Source organism: Zeugodacus cucurbitae, chromosome 3 (assembly GCF_028554725.1).
Source record: "Zeugodacus cucurbitae isolate PBARC_wt_2022May chromosome 3, idZeuCucr1.2, whole genome shotgun sequence".
NCBI classification, from domain to species: Eukaryota; Metazoa; Arthropoda; class Insecta; order Diptera; family Tephritidae; genus Zeugodacus; species Zeugodacus cucurbitae.
The window spans coordinates 73,060,755-73,082,314 of NC_071668.1; the positions used below are offsets into that span (position 1 = coordinate 73,060,755).

A 21,560-nucleotide genomic window follows, 5' to 3' on the forward strand; every position below is an offset into this window, starting at 1 on the left:
AAAATCTAGTTTGAGAAGTCATGAACGATATAAGTTAGTGCGAATGGTATCTACAGTAAACTTCTATCCCCTTCAATCTACAGTAAACTCTCCTATTAAGAGCAGACTTCATGTTTCCATTTGTCACATCAGGTTCCTATATACATATATATTATATATTTCTATTCAAAGGTATACATAAGTAAATATATGTATGTATACTCCATTTAACCATGCTTGCTCTTGTAAGACAAGCCAGTGCTGCTCACTGCATTTAAGGACATCAATTGACACCTGCATGCCTTGCTTGACATGTGGCTTGTGGCAAATACATAGCTCGTAGCTGTAATTCTGCAGAAATTTGTGGGCCAACAACAAAAAGCAACAAACTTCACCTAAATACATATACAACAAAACATGCTAACAGATTTCTCTTGTGAAATAATTCCTGTTATACTGGCATGCTTAATTAGCTTTGCTTTTCATTTACAAGTAAAATTTAATAGCACGTACACACTGATTTGTTTAAAATAATTAAATTCACTTGTTACTTGTTGAAATGTTCACCATGTACAATGAATTCAATAAACAAAATGAAATCAAGTTGATTTAAAGGAGTGGAAGAAACATTTCTTCATATTTGAAGAATTAAAAATTTTTTACAAAATAAAATTTTCCATTTTTATTTAACTAATAGATGCGATTGAGTGATTTTTTCAGTAGTTCAGGAGTATAACAGCACTTTTCTAATCGAAAAATACAAAATTTCATAATGAAAGTGGTGTAGAACAACTTTCTCAAACAACTATTGAGAATTCTCAACAGTAATCGTTAATGTAAACGGTGCTTTACAACTAAGGCTGAATTAAAAAATTCTTGCTTTACATTTAACGAAAGAATTAATGAATGTAGAATGTCTGTTTTACTTTAATAAAGCACATATCTGTATGTTTGTTGAGTTACTGTTGAGAATTCTCAATAGGTGTTGAGAAAGTTGTTATACTCTTTTCTAATCAAAAAATATTGAATTTCATAATGCAAGTAGTGTAGAACAATTTTCTCAACAACTATTGAGAATTCTCAACAGTAATCGTTAATGTAAACGGTGTCTTACTATGTCTGAATTAAAGAATTCCCGCTTTACATTTCAACGAACGAATTGTTTGAAAAAGTCTGTTTTATTTCGATAAAGTAGAAGTCTGTATGTTTGTTGAATTGCTATTGAGAATTCTCAATAGGTGTTGAGAAAGTTGTTATACTATATATTTTGTATTTTATCTGTTATAGATGCGGATGATTTATATTAACTGTAAAACTTAATATTCCTTTATGAAGACTTATAAATAACTAATCAGAAAGGTCATAGAATAGCCATTTCAATAACCAACTTTTATCAGTAAAAATTTCTCCCGATAAGTTCACTCATTATCAACTTTATACTAAATGCACTTTCTTAATCCAGCAAAAGCCCTGAAATCACTATTTAATCACTACTTACAGCAACACTTAAATTAGCATAAATCATCTACGCCCTTTTATGCGTTTGTTTGTCAAGCAATTGTTTACTCTACAATAGTGGTTACAATATTAACATTTAACTGCTTTTAATGGGGTGCCAACCAAGCTAACAAAATTATGCCGGGACCCTCACCACTACATACATACATACAAAGTATACATACAGCACTAATGGATGAACAATGTTCATGAAAGGTTATGAAGTGGAAAATGGTAGGAAAAGCGGTTAGTAGAGTGCAGAGTAGAGAATTAAAAGCGTCTCATTGCGTCTCTAAATTGCGTAGAGTAAAGCAGGCCTGTTGCAACAACGTGTTGAATGACTATGTAGAATGAGACTACGAGTACGACAAGAGAGCGGAACAAATTATATATGCGAAAGAAGCCGGCAACAAATGTTAATGGAGTACAGGAAAAAGGTGCTTTACTAGCACAGTGTGCGAGTGTGTAAAGGATGAATGTGAACAGAGCATTAAATTCTGGTATTACAGGGAGTGGAGCGAAGGTATGTGGAGAGCCAATGAATGCTAGGTATATACCGGTTCAACTACGGTGTAGAGGGAGACTGCAGAAAATCGACCGTCCGCCCGGGTTCGAAGTGATGACGATGGAGATGATGATGATGATGCTGATGATGACTAAGAGCCACTTAAGTAAATTGCGAATTGTGTTAAATGTGCATTTTTAGCTTAAGTAAATATTTACGATAGTTTTACTACTAGTATATGTATGGCAGTGTTGTAAATGAGCAGGTTACAATGTACCACTCAGCACCATCACCACTTACGCCTTGAGTGCGTGCTCTCAGACCTTATTGAGTTCATATATCTATAATGCTGTATATATATTTATGGTAACGTAAAATGAGTACTGTGTGAAAATGAAATAAAAGTTAAGGATTAACAGAAATGAATGTAAATGACCGGTCATTTGCTTGATGCAGAAAGCAATTTTCACTACAACCTGAAAAAAAGAGAGTTAATGTAAGGGAAAACTAGAGAAATGCACTGACTTCGCAGGGAATATAATTTCTACGTTTGTCAAGAAGTGTTATAAATATAGAGAATCAAAAAAATAATGAATAAAAATAATAATTTTTAATGTGATTTTTACAGACGGTTTATGCATAGAAGTATACTATCATCTCTTACCAGTAATAAAGTCTACCTTTAGGCGACACAATTTAAGTTATGCATATATGAAGTCTAATTTCAGGCAAGTAGCTAAGTGAAAAGATTTCTTAAATGTCTCAATGGTAGTAATTAAAAAAAAATCAAAATAAATTTATTCGTTAATTTAATTAAAATTCCAAAATAAAAAAAAACTTGTATTTTCCATTCCTCTATTGGTTCCTAGCACCACACATGCCATCTAAACCATTAACTAAACGTTTTCTGCATCTTATGAACTTCATAATATGCTCAACACACTCGGAAGTCCGCAACTAATATCACAAATCATGCTTCCCTAACGTTAGTAGGCACCCAAAGTCAAGTTTTATCACCACTGTCAAAGCAAACAAAATCAAAATGCCCACATTTGTGGACAAATAATTGGCAAAATAACGATAAATGCTTACAAAGCGATTGCCTTTCAGTTACTCAACACACAGTTTGAAGAGCAAGCAAACACACAATCGTCAGCGCACGTATACACGCCGGTGCGCCTGTGGGTATGCAAGTAATTTATCGACGCTTTGGCACAACATCATCAATTTTACTTATCCATCAATACACGAAGGTGTCAAAACACTCAAAAGCGGCTACGAAAAATTGATTGACAGCAAATAATGCAGACAAATTATGTTACCGAGTGTCAGGCAAATACAAAGCGCTAAAGCAAAAAGCAAATAACGGCATTTGTTAGCGATCTTGTGTGTAGCTATGAGAGTTGATTTATTTTGTGCGCATATCCTGTGTACAACAACCAAATGCACACAAATAAATAAGCCGTAGAAATTGGATATTTACTTTTCAAAGGCAGCCAGCCGCAAGCAGTATGATGAGAGCAGGTGGTGAGCTTGAGATTGGTTTATTTTTGTGGTGAAAAGGTTTCGAAATACATACATATATATATACAATATTTATATACTTATACTTGTATTGAAAGCAGTAAGTTTATAAAAGCCAATATATAGTATATACACTCAGAAAATACCGTTATGAACTACCCAAAACCTACAAAAAATTGCAAAAAAAAAAATCCTTTCGTACCATCAATATTATTTGTGCGCAGAAAAAACTAAAAAAAAAAAAGAAAATTTACTCGATTGAAACCACTTTTCATTTTGTCCTACTCAACAAATAATTTTCCACTTCATTTACGCCCACAAGCTTAAAGTGAAGCGCAGAGGAAATTTCAACACATTTTTTACCATACATACTCTACTGCACTACTATATATAATACATACAGCAGCACACATAACGTTTTTTTGTCCGTCTCTAAGTTTCAAGTTCATCTCCCCCGCACTCTTTTCAATTTATCTCGCTTCACTATTTTTTACCGTGTTGGTCTTTCCACCGACTTCAGGAATTCATTTCGGCTTTCCGTTTGCTCAATCAGCATGCCTTGCCATTCTGCCATATCATTGGTCACATCTACATAAATATGCTCACAAACAAAAAAACAAAGGAACCAAAAATACCTGTGCCGCCGTTGGCTTTTTGGTCCTTTTGTGGCATAATCCCATAGAAAATGTGTGAAAATGTCTTTATTAGTTTTTGTGGTTAAAGCGATAAGGCAATGGTTGGGTGGTGTGGGCCGGTGTGTGGAGAAATTTGTCGTCGCAGTTGAACTATGTACGAGTATACTCACACACTTGTTCAGACAAATTAAGAGATATGATTTTTTAAATTTTAAGTTTATTTACAGTTTTAGAAATCTTTTAATTCTGTAAAGCTGTTTTTATTTCAAAAAAACCATTTCCTTATTCTCAGAACATCACAATACTTTTATTTCTTAACTAACACCTTCTTTAAAAAATCACATAACTCTTGAAGTTTAATATTTCTTCAAGCAAGTCAATTGGTTGAAGCAATTATTATCTGAATATTTGTGGTTCAAATGTACTCAATTAAGCTTAAACGAGCTTAGCGATTGTTCAAACTTACTCAATTAAGCGACAATTAGTATTTGAATGTCTTCCGAAAAGGCTTCGAAACATTTTGATTTTGTAATATGTTGAATGACATTTGGCTGAATAAACACTTGACCTTCTCATTCAACACACTTCACAAGGTTTCAGGATGCTTCTGCTTCCATTTATTGATAATTACACGCTTATTGAACAATTGGTTAATTAATTTACTAAATTGAAAGCAATTTGGATCTAAATTGCTCAATTTCTGTAAATATCTAGACAATTTAGATCGAAAAGAAATTGTTTGCAGTTTTTAAAACAAATAAAATATTTTTTACATAACTAATATCTTTTTTTAAATGTTCCAAAATTAAAACCGCTTATTTGTAAAAAAATGCAGCAATTCATGCTGAAACCACTTTATACAGAACTTTTAAGAGTATTAAACTCTCGCATGGCCAAGGTTAAAACCATACACACGCTTTCCTCTTATAAACCGTGTATTTTTTTCTTTCAACGCCCACCTTTGAAAATAGTCGGAGTTGTAAAGCATTTTTACATGCTCGACTAGCCGCATAGCACCACAAAGGCCACCTTTTGTGAATGCCTTTGTTTTAAGCCGCATACAAGTAGTATTCGTCGAATACACACGGACAGAAAATTCATGCGACCAACCAACCCTGTAGGGAAATCGACCACATTTTGACACTTAATGATAGAAAAGTCAATTTTCAACAATAATAAAAAAAACAGTTCAAAATATTATTTCGCATAAAGTTATAGGAATATTACCAAAACTGCAATTAAGATAAATAGAGCTCTTTATATATTTTTTTTCTTTTCTTTTTTCTTTAGTTTAGTATAATTTTTGTAAAAATTAGTATTTTCTAGTACCTAGGTAAATGACGATAAATATCTTCAATAAAGCGGCCAAAATTAGAATTGGAAAAATACAGTTTCTTTTGCTGTTGGGTTTGTATAACCTTTCCAGAAATCGGTGTGAAGCATAGATTCGTTTATAATGTGTAAATAGGTTGAATGAGAGTCCGTTGGTGTCTGGTATTTTTGCCTACGAATTAATGAAATAGCTTGGGTGGTTTCATTTAAGCATAATAGTATATGAAAATGCGTAGGGATTTCACAAGCATATATATGTATGTATGTCAATATACATATATACATATGTAAATATGTAATTTGAATAACAGTACCATTTTATTTATCTTTAAAAGGTTCACTATATTCTTCAGATGCTTTCATAATTTTTTAACTAACATTAAAGCTGACATAGGTTTTAGTATAGATTTCTAGAGTGAATATTCAAGCAAATTCACTTTCAATCCGATATTTGGTGTTCAGAATTTAACTTTTCAAATTCCACTTTTTTATATTCTCGCAACAAAAGTTGCTAAGAGAGTATTATAGTTTTGTTCACTAAACGAATTGGATATAAGGTTATATATACCAAAGTGATCGGGGCGAAGAGTGGAGTTCAAATCCGGATGTCTGTCTGTTCATTCGTCCGTGCACGCTGTAACTTGAGTAAAGATTGAGATATCTTAATGAAACCTGGAACACTTATTTCTTGGCACCATAGGAAGGTTGCTTTCGAAAATGAGCAAAATCGGACCACTACCACGCTCACAAAATGGCGATAACCGAAAACACATAAAGAGCTATAACACTAAGCCATAAATTAAGCTATGAAAGTGAAATTTGGTACAAAGGATTGTTCTATGAAGGGGCATATTTGGATGTAATTTTTTTGGGAAAGTGGGCGTGGCCTCGCCCCCTTCTAAGATTTTTGGATATATCTCGTAAACTACTAAAGCTGTATCAACGAAACTCTCAGGGGTCGTTTTTTCAGGCGTACATATATTCCAAAAATCGTATTGTAACCATCCCCACCTCCCATACAAAGGTTACGTCGAAAACTACTAAAAATGCTTTAATTCAGTAAGGAAAACCACCAGAAACCTTAAATTTCATTATGAAGATGGTACAGAAGAGCTGCACTCAAAATGGTATACAAAATTTTAAATAGGCGTGGTTCCGCCCACTTATAAGTCAAAAACCATATCTCCGGAACTAATCGACCAATTTCAATGAAATTCGGTTTGTAATACTTTCCTTGCATCCCAATGATATGTTGATAGGCCAAATTGGCTTTCAACCACGCCTACTTTCTATATACCAGAACTTTGAAGACGATCTAAATTGTTTACTTTACAATATATAAAGTAAGCACTAGTGAAGATATCGGAACAGAGGTTTGAACAAATACTACATACACACTATAATGTGGCATCGCCCCCCCAAAAAAAATCATAAATTTTCAAGGCCACATACATATATCGAACATAAGATCTCAGTGCTTCTAATTTTTTTTACCGAAAATATAGGTAAGTCCCTCAGATGTTTTGAAGAAATTCGGAGGGAATATCTTTCTTTTAATAATATGTCTCCGTACCTAAAATACGTGAAATCGGGTCATAACTTCAACTAACTCCCATATACTTAATATTAGGGGTTTCAAACCTTCAATGTAAAGTCCATTATATGGCGAATATATATGACGAATATGTGGGTCAAATTGTGTGTTATATAAATGAAATTAAATAAATAAATTGCGAGAGTATAAAAAGTTCGGTTACACCCGAACTTAGCCCTTCCTTACTTGTTTTAATTTCACTTTCACTCGAATTGCAGAACGTGCCTGTATAAATGGTTTCAAAAATGTAAATCATATAAAATATAGGTGTTGCCATCATTTTTATTAGTTCTAACATTTTTTTGAAAACTCTCGGTTTTTGTATAATTCTAAGACAATCGGGAAAATATGGTAAAAATAATATGGAATCAGAAAACATCTATATTTTGGAATCATTTCATATTGTCACAACAACTAAAGTAATAAATTTATCTAAGGGTTTAAGATTTTTTCAGTGCTAATGAAATTAAGATCTAGCAAACCAAACGTTAATATCGAGAAAAATGTGTGACATAAAATGCTGTTCAATTCCGATAGCGTAGAACCGACTGTCGTAGAAATTGTCCTACTATTGACGGGGGGGATTTAACGGGGCTTTTAAATGGCATCGATGAAAATACCTTGCTTCTTGCTTTTATCCACTTCGACTTGCAATAAATCCTTACCTTTGTAATTAATACTTTTTATAAAACACTGAATTCAACAATGTTTTAATTTCAAATAAATACTAAATTCTCCACCATTGAAAAACCCGAAGTTATTTACCAACTTTCCAACTTGCGCTGCAACCAAAATATTTTCAAAATTTTAAGTGTCCTATAAATCAACTGCCGCCCATGCGTACCACACACCTATCATAGCATAGTAATGACTTTATATGCATAAAACAACTAAGAGCGACTGCATGAAAAGTGCAAACAAAAAAGGACGATATTTTAACGGTTTCACACCTGCTATGCCATTTTAATATTGCATACATTTTAAGTGTTGCAATCCATTATACGCGTATAAATGTATGTATGAGAGAATAAATGTATGAAAGAATACATATAACTATATATGTATGGACAGGAAATATTTGTATCATCACATCTCCATTATGGTGAACTAAAATGCGGGAATTTTTATGACGCCGATAAAAAATGAACTATTTGCAAAAAAAAAAATACAGATGGCAGGCAAATTTATAGTAAAAATGTGAATTTGAAAAAATATAATCATATATTTGTGGCATGAAAAAATAGTACCCACACATTTATTTTCGTAATTGTACTAACGGGTATTGAAATAAAAAATTTAGAAATAAGTATATTTCACAAAAAGTGACTGTCAATATGAATTGAGGTTACATATGTTCATATTTATGTATAGCCATAAATATATATTTGTTTTTTTTTTCTGCGCAATAACTTTTTCAAACGCAAAAATATGGCTGAAAGTGAACATAAGTTTATTTAAATTTCAGCTAATATTTTACCTTTTTTAGGTTATATTGAAGCTACCTACATGGCTGATTTAAAGCTTTGATAAAATAAAAAAGCTCAAATTAAAAAATATTTATTAAAAAATAATACAAATTGCTGAATTCACTAAAAATTTACTTAAAAGCGAAATTCCAAAATTAATCACATTATTTGTTTTCTTCTCCATTTACAGCCACTGAAATTCGCTGCCAGGAGAAATCGCGTGGCGGTCTTAGCTATGAAGTGATTCTGGCCGAGCCAGCACCCAATGTGGTAGTGCCCAAGCGTCCAGTGACACCTGGCAAAAATGTCTCAGTCGAGGAGATCGAGCAAAAGCTGAAAGCTGCCGAAGAGCGACGCATTGTAAGTAACCACCACGCTACTTTAACAAATTTCGAAAATTGTCTAAATACACACTTCTTCAACAGTCTTTGGAGCAAAAGAAAATGGCCGATCTAACCTACAAACTATCGAAAATCGAAGAAGCCACACGCAAAAAGGATGAAATCACCAATGAGTTCATCAATCAGACCAAGGAGAAGTTGGAAACTAAAATCGAACAGCATGTTGAGAAGCGTGAAGCCATCATTAGTGACATGAAGGAGAAATTGAAGGTGAGCGTGGAGAAAATTTTAATTTTTTTTTAATAAAAATTGTAACTTTATATTATTATATTTATATTTATTAATTTTTTTACTGTTAAATAGATTCACTCACAAGAAATTGAGAAGACACGCGAACAATTGGAACAGCAGAAATCTATTGAGAAAGTGGCTATCGAGGAGAAATTGAAGACAGCTCAGACTTTGCGAGATGAGAATATTAAAAAGATGCTGGAACGTCTCAAGGAGCATGTAAGCAGCCAATTGAGAGTGTTTGAAGCACACCATTAGATTTTCTTAGTTTGAACATTTTCCAACTCACAATTCCTTTACGCACTAACATTCACCACCAAACGTTCAAAACAAGCAACCCACTCACCACACCACAAAAAAAAATAAAACTGGCAAAGTCATAAAATACAGTTTTCATGTATATACATACATATATAGTTATGTAGATATGTGATTTTAAAAGTATTTTGCCATAAAGTATGTTATTGTATAGCTAATGTACAGTTTTGTTTGAATTTTTTGAGTAATTATATAACTATAATTTATTTAGCAGTTTTTTTAACCAATAACCACCTTGACCAGTTGTAGCATTTTTGTATTTTGCTCAATTTTTATGATTAGTTTTGAAATATTTTTGTACAAAATATAACCTCAATATAACACTTGTATTGCACATAACACACAATGCAGCGCGGCATATTGCTCCGAACCTTGTATGCCCGCCCTACGTTGCTAAAGAAATAATTTTGTAAGAAGCAGTGTTCCTGTCTTTTATTTTTTAATTCTTTTGTTTTTCTTTTCTTAAAAAAAAAACTTTTTTTATGTCACCAAAAACGAAACTCTCTCTAACCTCTAATTTACAATTTGAAAAATCTTCCTATCACACTCTCTCTCTCTCTTTCGCTTTCACTTTCACTAATTGCCTGCATACTTTTGTTGCTAAAACTAACTATTTTTTGTTTTTTTTTTATAAAAAAAATATATTCAAAAACTAAAATAAATTAAAAATAAAAAAACATTAATATCTCATGTGTTCATGCATTTATTTTTTTACTGACTGCATTTGTATGTATATTCATTATAGAACACTAACAAAAAAAACCAAATCGACCAATTGGAAACACAAAAACTTGAGGAGAAGACCCGCGTTATTGAAAATAAATTGTACACCGCCGAACAAAATCGTGAAAAGGAGATACAAAAGAAAATTGAAAAAGTTCAAAAACTTGTAGGTGTCACCACTATCTCATTAACTGTTATTTATTGAACACGTGTACTCGTATCATCAACACTTGTTTTTGCTTATATTTTTATTAAAAATGCTCAGTTTGTTTGTTTATGAATTTTTTAACAAGTTGCAAATAAGCGTTTTATTGAACGATTTGTTTGTTGCATAATTATTAATAGAGTTTTATTGCGTACTATTATTATTAAATAAGTATTTTTTCATTTTTTGTTTTCATTTTATTTTAATTTTATTTTGATTTTAATATTTATTATATTTTTAATATATTCTTGTTATAAATATTTTTATAATTTTATTTTAATAATTTTATTTTATATTTAATGTAATTTTCTATTTACACGATTATATATATATATATATATATATATATATATATTTAATTTTGCTATCAATGTATGGCTTTGTTGTATTATTTAGCAGAGATTTTAAAAGTTCTACTTTAGAGATTTAAAAATTTTATTAGTTATATATATATATATATATATATTAATATAAATTATATAGTTTCGAAATTCATTAGTCTCTCTATTTAATAATTTAGTCTTATATATGTATATTTGTAGATATGTACATACATATATAAAAGAGAGAAAACTTTTTTCATTATGGTTTGATTAGCAATAAACTATATAAAAAGTAGAAGAACACATACGTATCTGGACCATCATTACCATTTAAACGACCCTTTAGCTATATATTTTACGAAATCTATTATTGTAAATTGTATTCATAATTCCAGAAACTAAAATTTAATTTATTGTAAAAAGTGTATAAGAGATCTAAGAGCATTCATACATTAGATTATTTCCACACTAATTTAAATTATGAGAACCCAAATTATAACTGAAAATTGTAATGTCAGAATTACACTGTACAACAATCTGATGGGTCGGCCAAACTAATTTTTCCGGGAGCTTGAGTAATAAGTCAAAAATGTGTATACTTCGATTTTCGAAGTTAGCCTCCAAAATTGAAATAAAGGATTTTTCAATAAGAGCGGTACGGTTTGGGATATCAATGAAATTCTGTATTCCTGTGAAAGTACATTCGATGACATTATATATGGACCTCGATTCCTTTTCCATGGCCACCATGGGCACGCTTGCACAAGTCCAGATGCTAAACCCATTTTTCGACAGTTTTCAAGCATTACTCGGCCGATGCTGCTGCAAATTCACCTGCGAATTCGCTTGGCTTGTTGGCATAGATATAGACCATAGACGTAGCCCCACAGAAAATAGTCTTACGGCGTCAAATCGCATGACCGAGGCGGCCAATTGACTGGGCCATTTCGTGAGATAACACGTTCACCAAACTTGGTTTTTAATAAATCGATTGTGACATTCGTTGTGTGGCTTGTGGCACCGTCATGTCGGAACCATATATTGTCCAAGTCCATATAATCAAATTCGGGCTAAAAATATTCGATTATCATTGAGCGGTAGCGATTCTCATTCACAGTAACATTCCGATTTTGATCATAATGGAAGAAGTCCGGCCCAATGAAGCCGCTGGCCCATAAATTGAACCGGATGCAATGCTGACTCATGGAGTACGTGTGGATTGCTGCCTAACCAATAACGCATATTTTACTTATTGACGAAACCATTCAGCCAGAAATGAGCCTCATCGCTAAAGATGATTTTTCGATGAAAATCTGAATAATTTTCAAGCTCTTGCTCAGCCCAGTTCACGAAAATACGACAATTCTGGTCAAGCGGTTTCAGTTCTTGCGTTAATTTGATCCTATAAGGATATAGGCCAAGATCTTTTCGCAAAATTCGCCACAACGACGTCACAACGCTTGAGAACGACGTGTGTGTGTTAATGATTTGGGTCTTCCTCAATTGATGCGCTGGTGGCTGCAATATTCTCAACACCACGGGCACTTCTTTGTCTCACTGGCACGGGAACATTTTATACTGTGCCTGTGGATTCAAATTTTTTCGCTAGATGCTCAATTCTTGTTCTGACAGGACGATTATGACGACTGTAAATTGGACGTAGCGCTCTTAAGGTTAAGGCCACTGACTTCGAATTTCGGTAGTAAATTTTAATAATTTTGACAAACCTTACTGAAGAGAAATGTGAAAAGAGCGGGAAAAAATATGGCGACGTTTGCTGTCCGTATCGGTTTACTTTTATTATATTTGATTTCGAATCGGAAAGTACACTTTTTTTATATTCTCTCGGGAAAAATATTTTGGTCCAAATACCCAGAAAAGATGTCGATTTTGTCGTATAGTGTTATTAATGTAAAAAAGAAAAATTCAAAACAAATGAAAAAATCCGTTTTATCTGATATTTCCACTCTTAAAAGTATTGATAAATATATAGTTAAAACAAAAATTATACAGTCATACAAATACACAATCATAAATTTAATATTTGTTTAATTTATTAGTAATTATAATAATATATTATTTATAGAAAAAAAAAACATTTTATTGAGTTTATTATTCAATATTTGTGTTTCAATATTATTAATGTTTAATTATTCCAATTTAAGAATTCCTATAGCAGCTAAATTGTCATTGTATATTATTTTTTATTGTTATTTTATGTATATATATTATTTTGTATGACTATTATTGCTATAATAATATTTTTTTTTTGTCAATGTGGATTTATTGTATTTCATTTTGTTTTATTTTATTTTCGTCTTTTTTTTCTTAACTTTTTTATTTTTATTTATTTTTTTTTAATTTTTATTTTTATTTTTATTTTATTTGATTTTATATCTTATATTATTTTATTTATTTATATATATTATTTTATTTATTTATTATAAATATTTGATTATAATTTATATATATACTTTATTAAATTTTATTTCATTTTATATCTTATATTATTGTTTTTATAACTTTAATTCATACAACACTTTATTATATTATTTTTCTTTATAAGAAGCCAGTTGTTTAGTAGTGCTAGTGGCGCTTTAAAGTCCAACTTTTTAATAAACAAAACAATTTCAATCAGCAATTAATTAAATAATATTTAATGCTAATCCTCTCTTATCAATTCTCATTTGCTTCCCTCCAGGAACGTCGCGCTGAATTGGTGCGTCAGAATAAGGCGGCAGCACAGCAACCGATTTGTGATGATACCAACACAGCTATTGCCTCATCTGGTTAGAGCAACAACAGCAACAGCAGAACACCACACAACAATAATATTTATAAAAACAAAAAACAACAGCACATATGCATAGAAAACAACAACAAGAAAAAACCAGATTAAGAGCAAAAGAAAATCGCAACAACAACAATAACAGTGAAGGTGATTGATATGATTGATGGGGTAGGAAGAATTTTGCCGCAAAAAAAAAAGAAATCGAAGTGAAACGAGCAGCAAACAAAAATCTTTGCGCAGCTTAAGAAGAACACTTATGTAATATTGCAAAAATCCACTAACAACTTAGCATAGGAAATGCGACTAAAATTTCGAGACGAAACCAGCCGTTGCACAACTTATAAATGATATTTAAAAAATATATAAAAAAAAGGAAAAGAGTATAACTGCAGCAGTAAAATAAAGAAGAAGAACAAATATTAAAAAAAAAAAACAAAAAAACATATAAATTATTTCGATGAAGCGTTTTCACAACACTCTTGCGTATAGAAAGAAAAACAATAAAAAAAAATGCAAATGTCATGATTAAAGATGATATGCCATGCCGCAAACAAGCAACTGCAAAGATCCATAATTCAACACTCGTCAACAGCAGAAAATAAAAATAAAACACTTTATAAATTATAATTATTATGAATAATATTTAAAAGGAATGAACTGCAGCTGCAAAATACATACATAGAAACACACTTTACTATTCGAAGAAAAATGATGAAGCGAAAGCATAAACATTAAACTCATTCAAATATATATTCTCATTACTATTATTATTATTATTATTAATATTATAAATTAAAATTATATTTTTATTATTATTATTATTACTATTATAATTGCAATTAATTCACTGATTTATTGATTTATTAATGGATTTTGATTGATACACAATTTATAAGTATATTTCTTATTACTAATAAAGAAAATGATACAAAATGAATGATAGAAATGATTTGTAAGCAAACGCAAACGCAAACACAAACACACACACTCAAGTGGCGCAAGCGCTCTTTTTCAGATATTCAACAAATACTCTCTCTACTTAAAATAAAATAAATATAATCGCAAGAAGAAAGCAACAACAGCTAATATGAAAAGAAACAAAACCAAAAAAGAAAAAAAACAAACAAAAAATTTAATAAATAACAAAATTTGACATTTATTGAAGAAGGAAACGCATTAAACGATGTTATAGCCGTTCGAAATGGGGGCGATATAGGGGATTTTTTGTAACTAAATAGATATCGGAAGAGGAATATAAAAATAAATACATATATGTAATTGGGGTTTAAATGATTTTCAACGACTTGCATATTGAATATGGGTTTGCTGCAAAATTCATTTGTCTCATATTTGTCTGTGTGTAATGCCATGTATTATATTTACATATATTATTCCGCAGGAAGTATAAAACATATAATATTTGTAAAAAAAAAAACAAAAACGTAAATTCTCAAATGTTTGTGGAGAAGTGCGTAGTATGTATGAACGGTATAAGAAAGGTCTGTCTTTTTGTTTAACTTATTTATTTTCTTCTGTAGCTTTTCCATAAGATTATTTGCATTTTTACTAAACATTAACACATTTATTTAAATTACTCTTTAAGAAAAAAAAACAAATTGAAAATCTCAAATAAGTAACACCTTATTGATTCACCAGTAACAATTTCGCTTTGAAGTAAAAAATTAAAATAAATATACTAAACGTATATAATTTATGTTTTTTTTTTTGTAATGAATGTAATGAAATTTTGTCTCGTTTATTTTCGTGCTATTGCACTGTTTTAACAAAATTTTGCGTAATTGTATATTGTATGAACTAATAAATATTGAAATTTAATAGCGCTTCATAAAGAAAATATAACTCATTGCTTGGTAGTCAACACTTTGCAACTAATTACATTTTCGTAACACTTTAATTTCTAATTTACAAAAATTGTATTTTTATGCATAAATTTAAGTTGTCTATTTTTTGTATAATTAAAACCTTGCAAACAAAACACAAAATACATTTTGTATGTGTTCTTTTCTAAGCAAATAAAAATAAAATAAGATCAAATTAAATAATAAAATTAACATTTAAAACCCCAAACCAATATAACCTGCTTGTATTAAAAAAAAACATTAAACATTGTGAAAAGCGAAAAAAAATTAATAAAACTATAAAAATACTAAAAAAACGCGTGTTTTATTTAAAAACAAAATTGGGATATGCACTCATCACACAATAATTAATAAGCTTTTGGATCTTTAATGGGAGTCAACTTTTCCGTAATGATAATTGAACCTTAATTAGAAAACCAAGATTAATCGTTAACATAGACCGGACTGTCTTCTAAAAAAAGCGCAATTTCGTTCTAGATATTGTAGCAGACTAAACTCCTAACTATACAGACTAGACCCTGACATACTCAACACATGTCCTGCATGCAAAGGGTACCCGCATGATACTCACCACCTCTTTGCATGTCCACCTAACCCTACTCATCTAACACGCCTTTCCCTTTGGTCCGACCCTATCGAAGCAGCTCGTTTCCTGGGCCTCCCGTTAGATGACTTCGACGACAATTCGGCTAGGCTTATAGGTTTAGGCAGGCCTGAGTAACCGCTACAACAACAACCTGACTTTCTCCAATTCCCACAACTGCCGGTTCTGCGATACCGGAATTGACACATATTTTATCTGGCCAAGGCTTTTATTTCGACGAACTAAACCTGTTTGGATCGGTTGGTAATTTGTCAGCAGACTGCCTGAAGGACTGAGATTAGCTATATACACAACCAAATTCTAGCGTTTTCACACATGTCCCCAAAACTGCAACAACACTAACAAGGAACAAATTGGCCTATTAATACCTATCACTGTGAAAATACCTGAAGGGCGTATTTTGCTTTGTTACAAGCTTCAATTGAGCCGCTTTGAATAAATAGAATAATAATAATTGAAAATGACTTTCCGACTGTAAGAATCCTTGCTGATATTTTGGAAACTGAAAATTTAACATCCACAATTTAATAGTCACTGTAGTAGCACTTTCACCAGCTAACCTAACACTTTATCTTCCGCTTATTCTATTACAAATAACTTCAATTGAGCGGCAAATGAAAACAGAGTAAAAATAATGTTGATGAATAATTATTATTATTTGTAGAAACTATGTCTATATTTGCACTTTTACGCACATTTTTTATGAATTAAATATATAAATATATAAATAATAAGCATATGATTAAATAAATAAACGGTACTAAATTCCGTTACCATGTCAAATACCGCACTATTAAGTACTGCTATTAATACAGTCAATGAAAAACCAGCAACAACCGCACAAAAAATTTAACATAATTAAAGCTTAAAATCAAACAAACAACACACATAATTTGTAATACAATTGCAAAACTAAACAATTATTAGTTACTCTCTCTCTAAATTTACCAAACAATTATCTGCAAGTTTGTGTACTCTTCTTCTTCTTATTTCGATTACACCCATTCACAATTAATCACTTCTAATCAAAACCAAAACAAAAATATTTGAGGTTACTACATGCGCTGGGTATACACAATACAGCTGTAGAATTAAATACGAGAATTTGTTGCTCCTTTAAATAAAAAAATGGACGCTGAGGAACTAGCTCTGCCTGCGGATACACTAAAGATACTACAGGAATTTTTAGAAGAAAAAGCGAAAAGGGAACGTGAGGAGTTGGAACGGATAGATAAAAAATCGGATGCAGATATTATGTTTGAAGAAGATTGGGTTTGTTATTAGGGCATATCAAAATACATGTATTGGAAATTACAGCCTATATTTTACAGCAATTGAGTCAGTTTTGGTATAGTGAATCCACAAAGCAAGCGCTAGGTAAATTGGTAAGCAAACTGCTGGCTGAACAACAAAATGAGTTACATGTGACAAATTATCGCATCGCTCTACTTTCCTGCCCATCGCTCTATAGCACAATTAAACAAGTGCACAACAATGGTAAGCACACATTGAAGTTGTCTGGAAATAGTTATGTATAAAAATATATTTTTAGTAAAAATCTTCGAGTTCGACAAACGTTTTGCTGCTTATGGGGACGACTTCGTATTTTATAACTTCAACAACGCAGATGACAGTGGATATTTCCAGGAATACAAAGAATCATTCGACCTTATTATAGCCGATCCACCATTCTTATCCGAAGAATGTATGACTAAGATGTCTAAAATTATAACGAATTTACAAAAGTCAACTACAAAAGTAGTTTTTTGTTCCGGAGCCGTGGTAGAACCATGGCTCACCAAGTGCCTACAATTAAAGAAATGCAGCTTTGAACCAACTCACGAGCGTAATTTGGGCAATGAGTTTGTTTCCTACGCGAATTTTGATCTTGACAACTACTTAAGTTGATAATAGGCTTAGTTACATTAAAAAATAATTTTAGTTTATACAAATGTAATATATTTTTAAGCTTGTTCACGTTAATAAATGTGGGAGATATTATCAGTGCTTGTCATTTGCATTAAGGGAAGGAGCATAAACTTTTAACAAGTTCAATAATTTACACCAGCTTAATTTAAATGCTTAATTATTTTGACGCCGCATCAGCTTCTTTGCGTTGTTGGACTAATTCGCGTAAACCATCCTCTTGGTCTTTTAAAGATTTCACTAAGAATTCCTTTTTCTTATTGAGTAACTCAATGGCTTTATCACATTTTTCCTGCTTAGCTTTCAGATCGGTACGCATATTTTCAACATCAGTTAAGACAAACATACGTCCCACAGAAAGGTACACCCTAAAAAGTATTAACAATTTAGTAAATTACAAAGGATATTAAAATAAATAAACTATTGAATATTAAAGAAATGTTAAACCATTAAAAATGTTTCCATATTTAGTGATATGTAACATTATACTCCAGGCGTTCCTTCCGTACTCTAGCTTCATTCTGTACATACCTTGTGTCATCCTTAAGGTCGCTAGTGCCCTTCTCAGTGAGTTCGTATTTTTGTTTTCCATTTTTAACCACACTGCATTTCATATCAATCATATTCATTTTTTTGGTGGTCTCGATTTTATTAATTTGCATTTCAGTAAATGCCTAAAATAAAAACAATTCATTTCGTGAATCACGTTTATAGACAGCGGCTACCAAATGAACTAAGTATGGATTCCATATTACGTACCTTCTTTAATTCCATATCCATTTGAGCCATTTTTGATTCGTTGTTTCTTTTTACTATTTATTGTATTTATTTTAATTTATTAAAACGTGATAACTTAACTAAAATAGTAACACCTGCAAAGTTTTTATTCTTTCAATACTAAAATTACCGCAGAGTTCTTCTTTTCCTTCACAGCATTCACAATAATGTTAGAATATACAAATAACGTACTGTGAACCGACACAGACAAAGAAAGAGATGTTATATTTTAAATACATATGTACTAGAGGATAATTTTAAATAAATTGAATTTATTTTTATTCATATTTTAAACAATATATGGTTTTGCATTAATTTGTTTTCTTTCTAGCATTTCATTTAGTACATATTATGCTATATTTTCTCAACTTGTGTTTTTCATTCGTAATTCTTCCATTTTTCTGCCTAAAAGATTCACATTTAATTTATGCATACACAGGAACTGTCCATTAAAGAAAAGCACTGGAATATCATAACGATAAAGACGCAAAAACCGCACGTTCTCCTTTTGTGTGATGTCTACCTTCTCTATTGTATATTGACCGTCAAAATATATTTCCAATTCACTTAGTAGTTCATCACATAATGCACAGTTGTCCTTAGTATATAATGTTAAATGAGGAATACTATTTGTGATGCCCTCACTATATGAACTGTAATTTAAAATATTTAAAAATTAATTAATTGTAATCTACGTACCCATATAACATTATTTTACTTACATTTTTTCAATCAATAGTGCGGATGCATTTCCTGTTTCATTTGTAATCGCTGCACAACCTATTTGTCCTGGTTCTAAAGCATGCGCTAAATGTGTTACTAAGCGCGCACCCGACATCGCTATAGGATTACCAAAGGATACAGCTCCACCATGTACATTCACCTGTTCTGGATTTAAATCCAATTCCTTTATTACAGCCAACGGCACGGCTGAAATTGAGTCGTCAAGCTCCCATAAAGACACATCTTTTGTCGTATAATTAGTATGTTGTAATAACCGCTTTATAGCCAGTGTGGGCGCTGTTAAAACATCGGAGCCATTTGTTTTTGATTCATTATATGCTATTATTCGAGCTAGTGGTTTTATATTCCATTGTATAGCTCTTTCATTTGTAGTTAAAACCAAGGCGGATGCACCATCGCCCATCATTGGTGACATGTGCTCATTATCTATCAACTCCTCCATACTTTGTAATGGACGCTCTTCATCCTCAGTCACGATAGTAGGTATTCTGGAGTGCTGCATTATACGTAATGGCACCAATTCCAAATCGAAAAATCCCGCTCTAGATGCTTTACGCATACGCATATTTGATTCTTTGGCATAATTTAAGAAATCTTCTTTCGTAATTCCTGGTGTGTTAGGAAATTTATTTTTATACTCCTCCGGAATACCATCTGAAACTAAACCATCTTGCATAGCGAAATCCCCAGCATGAAGATATGTCCTCGGCATATAATAAGGTACATTAGATAAACTCTCCATGCCGCCTGCTATTGCGGCGTCTGCTAGTTTTAATCTAACAGCTTGTGCGGCAAACATAATTGTTTTCATACCAGTCACACTGGAGGCGCTTACTGTTGTGCAACAGACATGTTTTGACAAACCGGCTAAGAGTGTAGCTTGACGTGCAGGCGCCTGCCCAACACCAGCAGCTAAGACATTGCCAAAATAGACTTGCTGCACCGATTCCGGTGGTACAGCAGAGTGTTTAAGCGCTGCATCGATAGCCACAGCGCCTAACTTGGTTACCGGTAAAGCCGGGTACTGACCATTGAAGCCGGTAATGGGCGTACGTACGGCAGAAGCAATGACAACATCGTTCAGATCATTGCGTCCATAATCAGATAAGTAATTTACCGAAGGTATGCGAATTCTTTTCTATAAAATCAAACACAATTTATTTTAAGAAAATTATAGTTAAAAACAAAATTCGCCTAGTTACCACTAATTTTTGACATAATCTGTGCATTTTATCTGCGTGCACTCTTCTTCTTCTCAAACGGGAATATATACTACCAATTTTTCGATCAGCTGAATTATTTTTGTAAAAGATTTTGCGGAAGTCTAAGAATTTTCATATTACAGGAAATTGATTTGAATTGAAAAATGTCTATTTGTAAAAGCTACAAAAAATTGATTGTTTGCTTTTTGAAACTCCGAAAGTTATTTAAATAATTAAAGTGTTGTGTTAATGCTTTTTTTTATGATAAATAAATGGAAAATGCATTAAGGTATGAGAATTAATTTTTCTTTGACAAGTAGCTGACATGTAAATTGTTCAAAGCTTTTTAATGCAGCGCTTTGACAATTGCAGGATGTGTCACTTCTAAAGGAATAATTTTTAATAAAGTGTTTGGTGTACAACTATCTATTAAGTTGTTTTAGTGAGCAATTAAAATCATTGATAACAAAATTAATGCTTTACAATTCAAGTACATATACATATATAATTACAAACGAATGTAAATAAAGCATTTTAGAAAGAGAATGTAAATAGGAGAATGGTTGTTCTTGCGTCTTTTAAAGCGTTACTTCGAGTTGTTCCCGCTTATGCTAATGCTGAAAATAATGAATTTATCACAAACGTGAGTACGTTTTAAATTAGTAGTGATGGTCGAACTTATATATAACACAATTTCCTCTTTTCAAACTCCATCACATCAAATATAGTACATATATGTATCTCTGCTAGGCACGCCTAACCACTTTCGCCTCATGTTTCAACACAATTACATATATGAATATTCCAAGTAAGTATATAAATATGTTTGCATAAATTCTGTTAGAAGTGTTAAAAATGTGTTTTCTTATATAACTATATAATAATTTACATATCAACCCGGTA

At 31.6% G+C, this 21,560-nt stretch overlaps 4 protein-coding genes across 8 annotated transcripts in view; 2 read left to right on the forward strand and 2 right to left on the reverse strand.

Annotated features, from left to right (window-relative positions):
* Positions 1 to 14,973, forward strand: part of LOC105215904 (stathmin) — a 204,731-nt gene extending 189,758 nt beyond the window's left edge. For 4 of the 5 annotated variants that reach the window (XM_054227737.1, XM_054227738.1, XM_054227736.1 and 1 more), the window contains 5 exons: positions 8,723 to 8,892; positions 8,958 to 9,143; positions 9,237 to 9,383; positions 10,228 to 10,371; positions 13,435 to 14,973. In XM_054227737.1, coding sequence (XP_054083712.1) covers positions 8,723 to 8,892; positions 8,958 to 9,143; positions 9,237 to 9,383; positions 10,228 to 10,371; positions 13,435 to 13,527 — 740 coding nt within the window. In that variant the 3' untranslated portion in view covers positions 13,528 to 14,973. The remainder of the gene's footprint in view (positions 1 to 8,722; positions 8,893 to 8,957; positions 9,144 to 9,236; positions 9,384 to 10,227; positions 10,372 to 13,434) is intronic. The other variant, XM_054227740.1, reaches the window with a different exon arrangement.
* Positions 14,974 to 17,022: 2,049 nt separating this feature from the next.
* LOC105215906 (protein-lysine N-methyltransferase CG9154) lies at positions 17,023 to 17,944 on the forward strand. Its single transcript, XM_011190096.3, has 3 exons — positions 17,023 to 17,280; positions 17,340 to 17,505; positions 17,561 to 17,944. The coding sequence occupies exons 1-3, from the start codon at positions 17,137 to 17,139 to the stop codon at positions 17,914 to 17,916; spliced, it is 666 nt and encodes a 221-aa protein (XP_011188398.2). The 5' UTR covers positions 17,023 to 17,136; the 3' UTR covers positions 17,917 to 17,944.
* On the reverse strand, positions 17,945 to 18,863 carry LOC105215905 (prefoldin subunit 1). Its single transcript, XM_011190095.3, has 3 exons — positions 18,694 to 18,863; positions 18,466 to 18,608; positions 17,945 to 18,302 (listed from the first exon to the last, which is right to left on the reverse strand). The coding sequence occupies exons 1-3, from the start codon at positions 18,721 to 18,723 to the stop codon at positions 18,095 to 18,097; spliced, it is 381 nt and encodes a 126-aa protein (XP_011188397.2). The 5' UTR covers positions 18,724 to 18,863; the 3' UTR covers positions 17,945 to 18,094.
* Positions 18,864 to 18,963: 100 nt separating this feature from the next.
* Positions 18,964 to 20,881, reverse strand: LOC105215907 (acetyl-CoA acetyltransferase, mitochondrial). Its single transcript, XM_011190098.3, has 3 exons — positions 20,658 to 20,881; positions 19,434 to 20,593; positions 18,964 to 19,364 (listed from the first exon to the last, which is right to left on the reverse strand). The coding sequence occupies exons 1-3, from the start codon at positions 20,682 to 20,684 to the stop codon at positions 19,076 to 19,078; spliced, it is 1,476 nt and encodes a 491-aa protein (XP_011188400.1). The 5' UTR covers positions 20,685 to 20,881; the 3' UTR covers positions 18,964 to 19,075.
* Between the last annotated feature and the right edge of the window lie 679 nt (positions 20,882 to 21,560).

Bases quoted from the DNA above. Each gene is read 5' to 3' on its own strand.
- LOC105215906 (XM_011190096.3), top strand. From the start codon at position 17,137: ATGGACGCTGAGGAACTAGCTCTGCCTGCGGATACACTAAAGATACTA. The intron at 17,281-17,339 runs GTTTGTTATTAG...TATATTTTACAG, and splicing joins TTATGTTTGAAGAAGATTGG to CAATTGAGTCAGTTTTGGTA. The intron at 17,506-17,560 runs GTAAGCACACAT...ATATATTTTTAG, and splicing joins TAAACAAGTGCACAACAATG to TAAAAATCTTCGAGTTCGAC.
- LOC105215907 (XM_011190098.3), bottom strand. From the start codon at position 20,684: ATGCACAGATTATGTCAAAAATTAGTG. The intron at 20,594-20,657 runs GTAACTAGGCGA...TTGATTTTATAG, and splicing joins GATTATGTCAAAAATTAGTG to AAAAGAATTCGCATACCTTC. The intron at 19,365-19,433 runs GTAAGTAAAATA...TTTAAATTACAG, and splicing joins GCACTATTGATTGAAAAAAT to TTCATATAGTGAGGGCATCA.
- LOC105215905 (XM_011190095.3), bottom strand. From the start codon at position 18,723: ATGGCTCAAATGGATATGGAATTAAAGAAG. The intron at 18,609-18,693 runs GTACGTAATATG...TTTTTATTTTAG, and splicing joins TGGATATGGAATTAAAGAAG to GCATTTACTGAAATGCAAAT. The intron at 18,303-18,465 runs GTATGTACAGAA...AATACTTTTTAG, and splicing joins GACCTTAAGGATGACACAAG to GGTGTACCTTTCTGTGGGAC.